The sequence below is a fragment of the Anastrepha obliqua genome, chromosome 2 (assembly GCF_027943255.1).
Source record: "Anastrepha obliqua isolate idAnaObli1 chromosome 2, idAnaObli1_1.0, whole genome shotgun sequence".
Lineage (NCBI taxonomy): Eukaryota > Metazoa > Arthropoda > Insecta > Diptera > Tephritidae > Anastrepha > Anastrepha obliqua.
Window position 1 is genome coordinate 90737083 of NC_072893.1, and position 16148 is coordinate 90753230.

The 16148-nt window shown below is 38.2% G+C and overlaps 1 protein-coding gene across 1 annotated transcript; it reads right to left on the reverse strand.

Moving 5' to 3' along the window:
* Positions 1-8012: 8012 nt before the first annotated feature.
* On the reverse strand, positions 8013-8510 carry LOC129238266 (protein GVQW3-like). Its single transcript, XM_054873304.1, has one exon. It carries the CDS (start codon positions 8508-8510, stop codon positions 8013-8015), a length of 498 nt encoding a protein of 165 aa, XP_054729279.1.
* Positions 8511-16148: the final 7638 nt, after the last annotated feature.

Genomic DNA, 16148 nt, shown 5'->3' on the forward strand with positions numbered 1-16148 from the left:
ATTTGTTTTTCCGCTCTATTATACTGACATGTGCGAGAATGTATGCAGATAGCAGCTGACCACAGACTTCAGCCATGTGCGCGATTCAAAAATAAAATTCTATTTTATTTGCATTTGTAAATGACTGCGGTGCTGGTTAACCCTGGCGCTGACAGTTTACCATTTGCACAAGCATCTAGCGCAGAGGATACCGGCATACATTCACAGATGAGTTTATGTGCATAGCCTGTAGGAAAAATAACTAAGCAGGCGATTAAAGGAATATTTTTTAAAAATTTGGCAAAAAGCCAACAGCTGTAAACCACATGGCCCAACGCTTGTTTTTGGCTCAGGCGGACATATCAAATTCAAACACTTTGGAAGTAGCAATGCGCGCTGGAGCCATAAGAAAAACTTTCTTAACATTTGGGTTCAACTGGTCAGCCTTCGAATATGATTCACGAATTATTTCACGCAATTTGCGAAGTGAAGGAGCAAGGCAGTTTCATTAGTTTTGATTAAAACACTTAATTTCATTCATCACAATCAATAGCTCAGCGTCTTTGTTAGACTTGCACTCAGTTTATTAATTGGGTTGTCGAAAAATAGATCAATGTTAAAATTATCTACTATTTTAGCACGGCCATGTGGAGCAAAAATGCTGTTTTGAAACTTGTTCATCACTCCTAAGCACTCTTAAAACTACATTCATTACGTTGTCTCTCGACAAAAAATTCCCTACCAGATATATCGTTAAATGTATATGTAGATATGTATATGTCTCTCTGCTTTTTTACATCCATCCAGATACAAATGTGCAAATGAGTATTTGGCTTTTTGCGCTAGTTCGCAATGCAAAATGAAATTAAATAGTTTAGTGACCAACAACAGTTATTTCTTATTTTCGTTCTTGTTTTTTTTTTTTGGTAAGCGGCGAATCAGTATACGGGAAGCGTTTGATAGCAGCGCTTTGATTAGCTTTTTATATGAATTTTCGTTGTCTCCCTATTCTCCCACCAAATACGAGTATATCGCTTAATTGGTTGAAATATATTTAAAAAGTTTTATTTTTATTTTTGTGAACAATAGAATTAATTGAATTTGGAGGTGTTATGGTTTAATAAAGCCTCCTTTTTTAATTTCGTAAATAGTTCTAATAATATTTTGAGACTGATCCACAAAACAAAAAAAACAGAATGCAAAAATTGCTTTAATTTTGGCTTAGCAGAGATTCTGTGCATTGGAGAATCGGCCACAACTGACTGGTGGGTTCCAAACGACCTCCTTCATTCGCTGTTTTTATAATTTTCTCAAAATTAAGTAGCTTGCATGCCTGTTAAGGTATTCCTATGTCATTGCCTGTGTACACTTTAGTCAGCTTGAATAGAAAAAATGTAGATATCATCCCCAGTTATCACATCTCACCAGTATCACAGCTTTTACTATTGCCATCAGTTTAGCCTGAAAAACGCTGCAGTAATTAAGTAACTGAAAGGCGATATAGATCCCCAGTGTATGAATGGATGGACGCGCCCTATCTTACATCACCCTGCTCCCACTCTTCTCGTGAGGGTAGAAGGTCGTGAATGTTGTGAATGGTGTGGTGACAGTTGTTGGCGGAAGTGTGTAATCAACCAGTCCGAGAAGCTCCATAATACCAGATAGATTATTACTTAGGGTGGGCAACCTTATTGTCGCATTGCTAGCGATTGGGTAAGCAATTAAGGAATTGAAGGCCCACGTGAGAAAAATATACGTTAAAAATTTATATTGCTTCTTGTTGTTGTCATGTGCAGCATGGAACATTCCCAATAGATTTCTGGGTAATGCGGCTGACATGAAAGTGCTTGGCCGAATCTAAATCCGCGTGGTTCGAGCAACATAAAACCGACTGTCGGGGAAATGAGATTTAGAGCACTCATTTTCTTCAATTTTAGTAGGTCTTCCAAATTTGTAACCACAACTGTTCCGAAACGCAGATATATAGATAATTAGCGCTAACACGCTTTTTGGGTGTTGGTCGAGCTCCTCCTCTTATTTGTGTTGCTCATCTTGATGTTGATCCGCAAATGGAGAGACCTCCAGTTTCAAGCCGACACCGAACGGCAGATATTTTTATGAGGAGCTTTTTAATGGTAGAAATACACTAGGAGACTTGCCATTGCCTGTCGAGGGGCGACCGCTATTAGAAAAATGTTTTTCTTAATTTTAGTGTTTCATGGAGATTAGAACCTACGTTCTCCGAATTCCGAATGGTGGTCACGCACCAACCCATTCGGTTACGGCGAACCGCAGATAGTGTTGATGATAACCATTTCATGGTAGTAATGCAGGCAATGGGTTTCGTTTATGGTAATCATATTATTATAAACTTGTTTCTTTTCTTCCCATTTACCATTCCGAGATTATTAGAAAAGTTCCGCAAATCGCTTAATATCTATCGCGTAGGAATACTATACGCTTGAATTCACAAATCGATGAACTCCCTATAACAAGAATTTGAGAGAAATTATAATATATTATATTCTTTTGAAAGTACAAATTCAAACCTATGATATTGCAATCGCATCTTGGATCTGACGGCATGTGGAAAGTATTAAATGAAATATACTTGGAGTAATTGCTAATCTTGGCGGCCGCCGTAGCCTAATGGGTTGGTGCGTGATTACCATTCGGAATTCACAGAGAGGTCGTTGGTTCGAATCTCGGTGAAAGCAAAATTAATAAAAACATTTTTCTTATAGCGGTCGCCCCTCGGCAGGCAACGGCAAACCTCCGAGTGTATTTCTGCCATGAAAAAGCTCCTCATAAAAATATCTGCCGTTCGGAGTCAGCTTGAAACTGTAGGTCCCTCCATTTGTGGAACAACATCAAGACGCACACCACAAATAGGAGGAGGAGCTCGGCCAAACACCTAACAGAAGTGTACGCGCCAATTATTTTTTTTTTTTTTAATTGCTAATCTTACTAAATTTTTTTCGTGATCAGGGTAGTTAATTGATTTGGCAAGTAAAAGTAAATTATTAGTTCAAATTAAGTCTTCGAATTATTCTTTTATTGCGAAAAAAAATAATTTTATGAATATAATGAATAATTTTGCAGACATAGTAGTCTACCTGATACACTTTTGCGTATACTTATGACACTAAATTCGGTGTCGTCGTTAAAACCATACTTAAATTGTACCAGATGGGGTTTTGACTTTTCTAATTTTATCCAGTGCATTTTGAGCCAATAAACTGATATCCCTGTAACTGATACCTTTCTGTTAGTGATACAATTTTCTAAAGTACTTGTAGGGAAACAGTCCTGATGCATCATGTGAACCGTATGAAACGATGCTTTCTTTTTACAGGTTTTTATTAAATTATACTAGTTCCAATCATCTGGCGAAAAGATATGCCGAACATTTTTTGCTTGCGATTCTATGATAGCAAGTTGTGCATACGAACAAAAACAAAAATAACGGAACTTTTTTCTGCGAATTTGTTCGCGCCGTATTCACTGTAAAATTTTTCTCAGAATTTATTATAGGACTAAGTACAACGATGAAATGGGAATTGGTTTGATGCAAAACCAATTGTTGTAGTTCTCTTGGCTTCAGTGAGCAGTCGTTGATATTCAAAATTGTACAGGGCAGTCGAGGTAAATCCGGAAGGTAAATCCATTTCGAAAGCTCTGGAGCAGTAGCGTTAATTCTAAAACCGCTGATAAAGGGACATTTTTTTAGTGTATTGTTTTTTGATTGACATTGAAGTGCCGGAGTAAGTGCTAGTGAAACGATGAGTCGACAGCAGGACAGAAGAGGTGTGATACTAGAGTCACTTCGCCCGGAAAAAGTACTAAAGAGATAATTGAGTGGTTTGGCTGCAAAAAAACGCAAGTTTACGAAATTGCAAAAGTTTTTCCTGAAGCCGACTGCAAGGATGATGTCTTTTCTGATCGACCAAGTCATACAAAGACTTCAACTTGGCTCCAGAACAACCTACCCTACCACTGGTCACCTGATTTTTGGCCACCTTCAAGCCCAGACTGCAATCCTCTTGATTATTACGTGTGGGGCACAGTTGAAGCAAAAGTTAGCGCGAAGCCTCATAACACTAAGGGCGCTCTGAAGACAACCATCGAGGAAGTGATGGCCACAATGGACATAGAGGAGGTAGCTCGCGCATGTGGGCACTTCAGGTCCCGGCTGGAGCAGGTAATTGCACGAGATGGAGGTTACGTTGAATAATTTTCAACTATGATATGTGTACTCACATTACACAAAGTTAAGTGCAAATAATATTATTTTTGAGTAAATATCCAATAGTTCTGCACCTCGACGGCCCTGTAATTAAATTCAAAATAAGTAGTTTAATGTATGCCGTTTAATATGAAAGATTGTGATTAAATATAAATCTTAGATACTAAGTAACCAAAAAATTATAGTTGGTGCAACATGCCTAGTTCCGCACATGAACTTTTTGTACACGGATGCGATACAATTAAATTCTTTGATTTATGTACAGGGTGAGCGATATTAAGTGTTACCTATTCAAAACACCATAACATTTTTGTGTGAAATTAGTTTTTATTGATTTCAAAGACAAAATTGTTCAAAAATGATTACAATTTTAAAATACATTCAGTTTAGCTCGATATGTCCACCTTTTGCCTTGACTATAGCCTTCAAACGGTCAAAAAATGAGTTGCATGCGGCACGAATGTGATCTTGAGGTATTTTGGCCCATTCTCGTATAATCGCTTTTTTCAGCGCATCCATACTAGCATATTTTTGAGTGCTCACCTTGCTCTTCAAAATGGACCAGGTGGAATAGTCCATCGGATTTGCGTCTGGCGAATTCGAAAGCCATTGTGTGGACGAAATGAAGTGTGGAACATGATTTTGTAACCATTCTTGGTTCACACGAGCTCTATGAGAGGGTTCCGAGTCCTGTTGGAACGTCCATGGTCTACGATCGAAATGTTTCCGTATCCACGGCTCTAAAGCAGCTTCTAAAACATTTTCCCGATAATAAATCGCATTCACTTTGACACCAGGCTCGATAAAAGCGATTGGAGAGCGTCACTGCGGCCCAAACCATTACTTGCGATGGGAAATTGCTTCGAGTGGCCATACGTAGGCTCAAATTCTCGTATGAGCGTTTGGTCAAGTAAACACGATCGTTTTGAATGTGTATGAACTGCTCAATTGGGAATTTTTTTCATCAGAAAACACAATGTTAGGAAATTCGCCACATTCGTGCAAGCGCAACAACTCCTTTGCTCTTTCGCACCGAACTTTTTTTTTCTGGGATGAAAGATCGTGTGCTTTTGGAACTTGTAAGCCGTGACCTTGAGCTCATTCTTCAATGTGCGTCGAATGCTGTCTTGCGATATTTTCAGTTCACTGGCCATTTTTCTTCCACTTCGACGTGGATTTCGTTCAAGTCGAGCCTTCACCTTCCGAACCATTTCTGGCGTTGTTGCGGTTTTTTTTGGTCCACCTCCATAGCGTTTTGCAATGCTACCAGTATCATTTTAACGTTTTATAATGCGATACACAAACATTTTATTCACTTTGAGGTGACTGAGCTCACGAACAATAGCAGGTTGTGATTTTCCAGCCAAATATAACCTAATCACAGTACATATTACGTTTGAATTCCATTACAGAAAAAAAAACCTGAGACGCAAATGCTTTTGATGGCTTATAAACAATATATTGAACTGTCATCAGCACAATTTTGACGTTGATGTCATGAGCTGTTTTACAGATACAAGCAGTGCATCAATTATGAGTTCCTACTCTGAGGATCTAAGTTCAGAAACTGATACATATACACAATGAATATATCATCAATTTATGCTTTCGTTTTGTTCTCCTAATCTCAAGAAAATTATGCTACTTTTTGTCAACTGATTTATTCACATTTTTAATACATATAATTGTAAGTGTCGGCAATAATTATGCCTTATTTTAACTCCATATTATTACTGGTTCGGAAAAACCGATTTAATTTTTTAAATTAGCAATGTGTACCAGGTATATACCTATGAAATGAGACTTTCCGCTATTAGTCCATAGATGTCGCTAGGAGTATTTTTAAACCTTCCCAAATGTCTTGTTGTTGTTGTTTTCGTCTGTCATCTGTCAACAATATTCAGTTAATTGTTTGTTACGTTTCATACAACAATGCATTTTTGTCGCTCTTAAAAATGTCGAATTTCGTGCCTTCAAACAACGATTTGTGGACATCGTTGATTTTCTGTCATCAATTGAAGAAAAACGCTTCTCAAACACATCAAATGCTTATAAAAGTAAGTAGAGCACAGTGCTTCAGGTGGTTTGAAAAACTCCGAAGTGGTGATTTTACCGTGGAGAACGAGCTTGAGGACGCCGAATTGCAAGCATTGTTGGATGAAGATGATGGTCCAACGCAAGAAATGATGGCAGAGCAGCTGGGAGTGACCCAAAAAACCATTTGCAAACGTTTGAAAGACATGGGAATAATTTTAAAGGTCGGAAAATGGGTGCCGCATGAACTGACAATGTAACAATGTACCGCCACATCGAACAAGAGCGACCCGGGACATCGAACAAGAGCGATTGGGATCCGCTGGTGCATGGGGCTTACTCACCAGACTTGGCGCCTTCCGATTATCATTTGTTTTCATCGATGGGCCACGCACATTCCGAGCAGAGGTTCAATTCTCACGAAGATGCCAAAAGATGACTCGATGATTGGTTTGCGGCCAAAGCCGGCCTTTTTTTTTGGCGCGGCATCCACAAATTCCTGAGAGATGGGAAAAATGTGTCGCTAGTGATGGCTTTTATTTTGAAGATTAAATTTGTAACCATTTTTTGTTAATAAATGTTAGAAATTGAAAAAAGTCACATTTCATAGTAGTCCTTTTTGGAGTAAAGTTTTAATAAATTCCGACCACTTTTTCAATCTTTGTCTATTGTTCGTATAGAGTCGAAGCACTTTGGACCAATACGGCCGGTATTCCTGTGTATTGCACGTTATCTAAAAACTTTCAATTAAGTTATATTAGACCGGGCTCTGTTACTAATATAGCTTTCAAAGATCCACAGATTATTTTTACACAGCTCTCGATTGCAATCGAACTCATATTAGTAAATCGAAGATATCATACCCTATATGCATATGTGAAAAATCGCTCAACGCACGTAAGAGCTGTCAAAGTAAAAGATTGCTAAAACGAAACGCGAACTCGAAAGACCCAAAACGTTGTTGGCAATTGGTCACGTTGGTTCACGCTAATCAGTTCAGGTGTTCTTTTAACACCGTTAGTATCTTTCTCTGTCATTAGCTGAAATTTATATACTCGTACACAGTAGCCAGCAGATCGAAACTTATAGCAGTTCTGAGTTAGGAGCAGTTTAGTTGGGCTACCCTGTATAAACGCGTATATATATATATATATACGAGGGTGGATTGATAAGTCTTTAGAATGAAAAACTAGACATTGGTTTTTTAACAAAAAATTGATTTATTTTTCCGCATAATCTCCTTTTAAGTCAATACATTTTTTCCAACGCTTTTCTAACATATTTATTCCTTCTCTAAAATAAGTTTTTCAAAACCTTCAAAATAAGCATTTGTTTCAGCTATAACTTCACTATTTGACACAAATCTTTTTCCGCCGAGCCATTTTTTCATATTTGGAAAAAGTCACTGGCAGCTAAATCTAGCGAATATGGCGGATGAGGGAGCAATTCATAGCCTAACTCATTTATTTTTTCTTGCGTTTTCCAAGATGAATGTGAAGGAGCGTTATCATGATGAAAGAGGATTTTCTTCTTCTTCAAATGTGGCCGTTTTTGCTTAATATTTTGGTCCAATGTATCCAACAAAGATGAATAATATTCAGCTGTGATGGTTTTACCCTTTTCGAGATAACCTATGAAAATTATACCTTGTGCATCCCAAAAAATAGATGCCATAACCTTACCAGCTGATGCAACGACCTTTGCCTTCTTTGGAGCACTTGAGCCACGTTCTGCCCATTGTTTGGACTGTTCTTTAGACTCTGGTGTATAGTGGTGGATCCATCGTTATGAAACGACGCAAAAATTCCGATGGATTTCTGTTAAACATGTCTAAACCAACTTTTGAAGTCGACATTCGGTTCATTTTTTGCAGAGGAGTTAGCAAACGCGGCACCCATCTTGCTGAAAGCTTTTTCATACCCAATTCATAATGTATTATGTTATGCACACGTTCATAACTAATGTTCACAATGTCAGCAATCTCTCTCAATTTAATTCTTCGATCTTGTGGGACAATTTTGTACACTTTTTCCCCCGTTTCTGGAGTCGCTACCTCTTTTGGTCTGCCAGAGCGTGGCTCATCTTTGATGCTTATCTGACCACGTTTAAACTCGTTTACCCAATTGTAAACTGTTGCATTTGAGGGTGCATGTTCCCCTAATACTGTCTGCAACTCCTCAATAATTTGTTTCTGGTTTAAACCTTTCAAATGAAAGTACTTTATAACAGCACGAAGTTCACTTTTTTCCATGTTTAATAAAAGTACAATAGTGTTTTGCAAAAATAATTCTCAAAAAAGTACCGTTTGACCATATGCTATGAAATTTTGACAGCTCGCTTTTGACAGTTCTCTTTTAACGATCACAATAATTAAGTAAATTAATGACCGATAGATGTCGCAATTCTAAAGACTTATCAATTCACCCTCGTATATATAATATAATATATCTGATTACAACTTTCCATAACTATTCTTTAAGTACCTACTGCTACTTTCCTCTCTGCTACCCCGGAAACTACCTTCTTAAATCTTCAATGAAACCACGAGTCGTTGGCTGGCACTGTTCTCCACGCTCGGTTGCTGACGTCGTCATTTTTCATTTATGTACATATGTATGTGCAACACTTCAGCGACAAGCCAGTGTAAATGTGCGCATTTGTATATGCGCCTGAGTGTGTTTGTGAGCGTCGAGTACATTCATTCTACTTTTATTGTTACTGCAACTGCTATTACAACTAGTTTTGTAGTTGCTACAGTTTATTTATTTATTTTTTTTTCTCATTTCGTGGCTTTTATCATTTTCTTTTTACTATATGCATACTGCTTTGCCATTTGTTTTTACTTTTTATTTGTCGCATTTCAAGTTTTTCTTTTTCAGCCTGACTTGGCTGCCGCCGTCCCTCTTTTTGTCTCTCTACACTTTCTGACATTTTATTTATTGTTTTCTTGAGCTGCTGCTGATTCTTTCTCTTCGCTTGCTTCTACTTTCATCTATTTGCTTTGGTTGTTTGTTGCAGTTGCTATTTCTTGGCACATCCTTATTGTCAACAACAATTGTTCAAAACAACTTACAACAATAATAGAAGCGTCACACAATAGCTTTGTGGCAAGAAGGAACAAAAACGTTGACGATGACGACGGCGGCGGCGGCAAAAGCAGAAGCAGCGGCAACAAATGCAGTTGCAGTTGCAGACACTTCAAAGTAAACAATTGTTTGTGGTAAGTTTTTAGTAGTAAACGCTGCATGAGTATGTGTACGCGGCAGTGTGAGGGGAGACGCCATACGACAGCAATGAAGTTCTACTATTTGCAAGTGCCATTGCCACTTCACTCTACCAGCCCTGAATTGGTCAGTTACACTTTGCCGCCATTACTACCGCTGCCGTTGCTGTTGTCGATGCTGCTGCTGTGGTCACGATGGTAATAGTGCATTGCAGGAGCGGATGTGGCACGTTGCACATTGCAACAATGCAACAATGCGCTCCACTCCGTCAGCCAGTTCCAATCGAGAGTTTTCATGATTTCCTGCACTTAAGCAGCCAGAGCGGCAGCAACAGCAGCAGTTACAGTGTAGAATTGCAGCGCCAGCTCTAATGCCAACAACTCAAGTTGGAACGGAAGCGGAAAGAACGTCGCAGTAGTTGCGCTCTACACTCGTCTTAACGTCAACCCACACACACTCACATGCCCACTTACAATGATTATTGCATTTTTGGTCATTGTTGTTGTTGTTCAAAGGTGGCAGTGCCAGACAATCGAGTGAAGAGAGACTTGGCCATTGACGGAAGACGGAAGAAACAAAAAAGAAATAAAAACTTTGGCAGAGGCGGCAGTGACTGTTCATATTTGAGTGTTTTTGATGTAGGCACGGGATTTCGGTATCCTCGACAAGAGCCTGAGAAAAGGTGTTGTGAAGCGGAACCGCGATTTTCTGTATAAATTTGGGCAAAAGTTGAGAAATTTATTGGCTTAACTGAATGTCCTACCTACTTCTCCACACAAACAGTTAATATGCTAAATGTTGTTTTCTTATTTGCTAAATAAAGTGAAAAGCTTGTCCTAATTAAAAACTGTATTTAACGCCTTTAAATTCTTCAATTATATGTAAAATTGTTATATAACATGTACATCTTTGATGGGTGTTTCGATGCGCTCCTACACTTCTGCGAGTTTTCCTCCTCGGTGGCCCTCAGTATTGTCTGCTTAAAATTTCTGTGGAACAATTCAACCCTCTAGCTGCTTTCCTTAATTAACTTCCATTATACCAAAAATTTCCATTCAAATTTTGTTACCGAAGTCGCTCAGAAATTAAATTTTAAGCTTCTGCGAACAAACACTCAGATTCCTTAGATCAATACTGTGTTCGGCAGAGTTGATCCTGAGCATATTCACTTTCATAATTATTCGCGTTTTTTCGTGTTGAGTAACATTTTTGTGAAATTGTTGATGAGACATCGAGCTATAGTTGCTGTCATGTGTTATCGAGCAATGGAACACCAACTCACTATTCTCCCTCTTTTTCAGCTGATTTCAAAAGACGGCAAAACTTAGAAATACGAGAATAACCAATATTGTCCATTTTATCTGTGCAAAAGTAATGGAAAATCAGCGAAATTTAGTTTTAACATTTTCCACTGGAACAACATAGCGATAATTAGAGCTCCTCTCTTATATGCTTTGGGTAAGGTTGGTGATCTCAGCTCACTTTTTAGTATGTACGAATTTGGTATGATTTACATCAAAGCGGAGCTCACAACCGCACCATGTGAAGCTTTATGCGCCTTTATGAATATTTTTCACTACGATTTTGAAGTCCATAGCTCTTGCTGCCCTAAGCTTCAGACCAATTTTAACGCAAAATTTAAACCAGAGGACTATAGCGAGGCAATTGCCACACCACACACGTCGTGATTTTCAAGCTAAAGCTTCAGACATCATGCAAACTACAAACACGTTCGGAAAATATGTTTTCATATTAAGAAGTCAGGCTGTTAGCCCAATCAATTTGAACTCTAAGCTTTCCCTGACCGCAACTGGCCTCTAGAATAGATAGATGAGCAGAATGGACCCACATCACTTAGGACACTGTTCATAAAGACATAGAACGAAGCTGAAAAACAGATACATGGTACTGTATGCCACTTCTTAAGAAATCAGGAAAGTTGAGGCAAGGTGGTGAAAGATCAAACCACAACACATCGAATACAGGGTTTGATTGGAAAGTAATGAGCCTTATTTTTTTTAAGTTTTATTAAACCTTTTGTCTTATACAACTAATATTCTTCAAAATAGGACCCTTTAGCATCAATACACCGCTGGTAGCAGTCCTTCCACTGAAGGAAACATTTTTTAAACTCATCCGCCGGAATCGCGTTCAATTGGGATGTCACAGTTTTTTGGATCGCCTCGATGGAGTCGAAACGCCTCCCCTTCAGCTTTCTTTTCAGGCACGGGAACAAGAAGAAGTCCGGAGGGGACAGGTATGGACTGTAGGGAGGGTGGGGAAGTACCGGAACCCCCATCTTGGCCAATGCAGAGGTGCAGAGGAAGGCGGTGTGCACCGGCGCATTGCCGTGATGAAGAGTCCAATTGTTGACGAGGTCGGGCCGAACCCGGGCGACGGGTTTTTCAGCCGAAGGAGCACTTCTTTGTAAAATGCCGCGTTTACAGTGCTTCCTGGAGATACAAACTTCTTGTGGACGATGCATCGAGAGTCGAGAGCTTTACGCAAATTTTGATCGAGCAACGTTGCTCTAACGATCGCTGCATTTTCGCCACTGCAAAATCCTAACACGCTTTTAAAACAGCTTTCACGCGCGGAACGATGTTGACTGCACAGCTATTGCCAGCGAACTGAGACCGGTTTCTAGTGGAAGGAGAAGGTCCAACGATCATTTTCCCCCACCAGCCGATTCGGTTGATCGCTTGACAGACGCTCCGCTCGGGAAGGCTCATTACTTTTCAATCAAACCCTATAGGATATTGGGAATAATATCACGAGGAGATAGAAAAGGTGTATGCTGTCATAGAAAGAGAATAGAAGAAAACATGTTCAAAGGCTTGTCGTATCTGTCAGAAGACGCTACAGAAGCTATAGAATGACGGGGAGAAAAAAAAATGTCTCTATTACTAACTTTGGTCAAAGTGTAGCGTTGTCTCTGGCACAGCTACTGCAATTTCACATAACCTAGTCTATGAAAGAGGAGTTCTATGTTTTAAACTACTAGGAAACCCTTCTGAAATTCAATATGCGAATGTATGTATAGAAATCGAAGTGCTCAGAATGATGAGAAGAGTCGATTTATCCATATATGTCCGTCCATTCGCTGTGCGTACTATAATTCAAGACAAAAATTATTGTAGTTCAATTACTCTTATTATTCTTTTACTATTCTTTGATCAAGGTAGATTGCTATATCGACAACCATGCCTATTTGCATATAACGGTAATTTTGAAAAAAAAAAACGAAAAAGTGGTATCTCTGTTATAATAAAAGCAAAATTACCCAATTTCTTGAATCCAGTTTCTTCTGCTGAGTATTAAATCAAAGACTAGCAAATATTTCTTTGAACGTTCTAGCACTAATAAATATTATTCCAACAGACCAAAAACAAAAACACAAATTCAGGTTTCGATGAGAGGTGAATATTTCCAATTAACGGTAATAACCAATACATCTTAAAAATTTCAATTTCCCAAGAATTTTTGTAACATATAAAATCTAAGTTAATAGTTAAATAGAAACAGGTCGGGGCCAACGGACTCGGGACTAAAAAACGTGCACGGCATATACTTTCATCTGAAGTGCTTTCGGATGGGCAAATGTGTATGTATGTATGAATGTGTTGGTCAACTCCTTTACTTACTTCGTAAACTTCGTCTCACTCCATTGCAGCGTTTATTTTCGCTTCATTTCAACTTTTGTTGCAGAACGCTATGTATGCAGAACGCCATACATACATACACACGAATATGCGTATGTGTGTTCATTACAGCACATCTCACCATTGTAACGCCCATTGTTGATCTCTTGCCATTGTATGTGCTGGCACTAAAGCATGTATATGCATGCATGTGTGTGTGTGTTTTAATAGCTGCCCACAAAGCCATGCCAACGTACTTCCGCTCACCTCCCAACTACTTCCTTTAATTGTTTGTAGCTTCTCTTATACCGTTAGGTATTTCCATTTTTTAAGTGCTTTTTGTTTTTGTTTGCTACTCCACATCACTTTATGTGTGGTAAGAAGTTGTTGCTTTAGTTTTTTACTGCAATAGTTGTTTCAATTTTAGTGCGTTGCTGCATTGTGCGCTTAAACGCTCGCCGTTTATTTGGACATTTTTTAGATTTGCTATGTAGTTCTATGAATTTCATTCCCTATCCGCCTGCAGTACTCTTAAATTGTCACGCACACTTCTAACGGTAAAGTGCGTTGGAATTTACTTCAACCTGGCTGCTGATCGCAGTTAAACAGATGTGAGGTTGTGTGAAAATATTTTTTTTTTTTTGTTGAATAGTCTTTTAAATTTTTAAATTTAAATTAGTATGGCAAATATTTGGTACGACTTTTATTGATCAAAAACCCGGATGTGGACGGCGGAAAGAAGCTACAAAAAAAAATGATCACGAAATTTGACTTTTCCCGCAACCTCGACATTCAATTTTCTGCGTTGTATGGCTGTAAATCTGATTAATGAAATTCACATCTTTGGTATTGGATCTAGAGAAATAATGGTGTTTCAGAAAGGGCCAATCAGAAAAATGAAAAATTCCGATACAGAAGTGATACCATATCAACACTCCAACTAGCTTTGACTATTTTCTTCATTTTTTTAATTTTTTTTTGTTTATAAAGGTATAGCTCTATAGCTCCCCCTCCTATTAGTGGCGTACGTCTGGATGTTGTTCCACAAATGGAGGGGCCTACAGTTTTATGCCAACTCCGTAGGACAGATTATTTTTATGAAGAGCTTTTTGATGGCAGAAATACACCCGGAGACTTGCCTTTGCCTGCCAAGAGGCGACCGCTAATAGGAAAACCATTTACCATCATTTCGGTTTTCATGCTCGAATAGTTGCAATTTAATAGTTTATTAAATTTTAATATAATATAATGAAATGATTGCTTAAAATTTATAAAAATTCCGTTAATATGTTATAATTTCTTGACTGTATGGCCCATTTTCTCCATGTACGAAAAAAGGTTCTATAGAAAAATAATGAACATTCACAAAACCTGATCAAAATCTTGATCTTTTATCATTTGTTGTGTGGTGTACAAGCCCCGCAAAGTCTCCTGTTTTCGAGATTCATAAGAGAGCTATAGCAGCTTTAGTAGTAGCAGACTAGTCTGGACGTATACTTTAAACGCGAATATACGGCTCCTCAAAAGGTTACTATTACCATACCAAAACGTTTTATGTAGGATATGTACAGCTGATACGCTCTGCCAGCACTACTTCTGCGAATCTTCCTTACTTCAAAGAATGCTCTGCAAATTTCCGGCGAAATATTATACTCTTACTAGAACTTGAACAGTTTAGTCACGGTTTCGCTAGAGGAACTGATTGGAAACGACGAAAGGTCGGGTTGGTTTAAGGTCATTTTGAATTAGGAAATTTCCTGGGCACCACATTTAAGAGCAGTCTATTTAACTTAACCCAATAGTATAGGTAGTATTTCTATTATGTAGCTGGCACCTGAGGATTCATGCGTTTGCTTACGGTTTGATCTACCTAGACAAAAATTTATTTTCTCCAGATAGCTTCTATCGCAATGTCATCCGATTAATTCTTGATGATTGAGATGTGAGTTTCTTTTTTTTTTTTTGTATAAGCTTCGAGTTTGTGCCATTTTATGATATGGAATACGAGGAATCGCTGATATTCTTACGACTTGTGTTGGGTAAAGGTAAAGTAAAAAGACAAAGTAAAAGTTAACTTTTCATATCGTTACTACCCAGCTCGACGTCAAATGATCCAGGTGTTATGGACATTGTAAATTTTTCTGAAAATTAGTTTACTTGCAGGCTTGAGTATAATACGAAGTAAAGTGAAAATTTATCACAAAATATGTAACGGAATATCTCCGGTTCTTGTAATAAATTCTTTGAGAAAAAATATACATTATTATTTAAAAAGGTTTTGGAAAAAGTGGTTTTTTGTTATAATTATTTAGTAAATTTTTTTTTTTCATTTTTAAAAACACCTCCTGAGATTTAATTCTTTTTTTCTTTAGTTAATAGCTGAGACTATGCTCATAATTCGCGAAAAGTTCATAGTAGGATTTCTGCAACTTTTTGTGTTATATAATATTAAAGCAGGTACATCGAAACAGTCATATTTCTACAGTAGCCTAAGGTAACCAAATGTAAAAAGAAAATAAAAATCACCTAATAAAAAGGAATGGCTACATTAAAACGTAATTTTAGTAAACCCTGGTTATTAAGTGGCTGAAAAATCACGTTGCCTTTTTAAAATTTCTTTTGCTGACGATGGCATTTTTTTCAAAATAAGTAAAGATGTTGAGAAGTCAATATACGAAAAAAGGACAATGTTCAACAGTTATTTAACACAGTGTTTCTCTTCTTAATAGGCGCGATTGGCGCTTACGCGATTTTGGCCGAGTTTAACAAAGCGCGCCGGTCGTTTCTTTCTCGTGCTAACCGGCGCCAATTGGATACGCCAAGTCCTTCTCCACCTGATTTTTCCAACGCACAGGAGGCCTTCCTCTTTCCCTGCGACCACCAGCTGGTACCACATCGGATGTTGTCATCGTCCAAGCTTCTGATTCATACGTTAGGACGGACATGATGAGAATTTGTAGAATGTTAATAGTTTTGTTCGTCGAAAGAGGACTTTACTGCTCAGTTGCCTACTTAGTCCAAAGT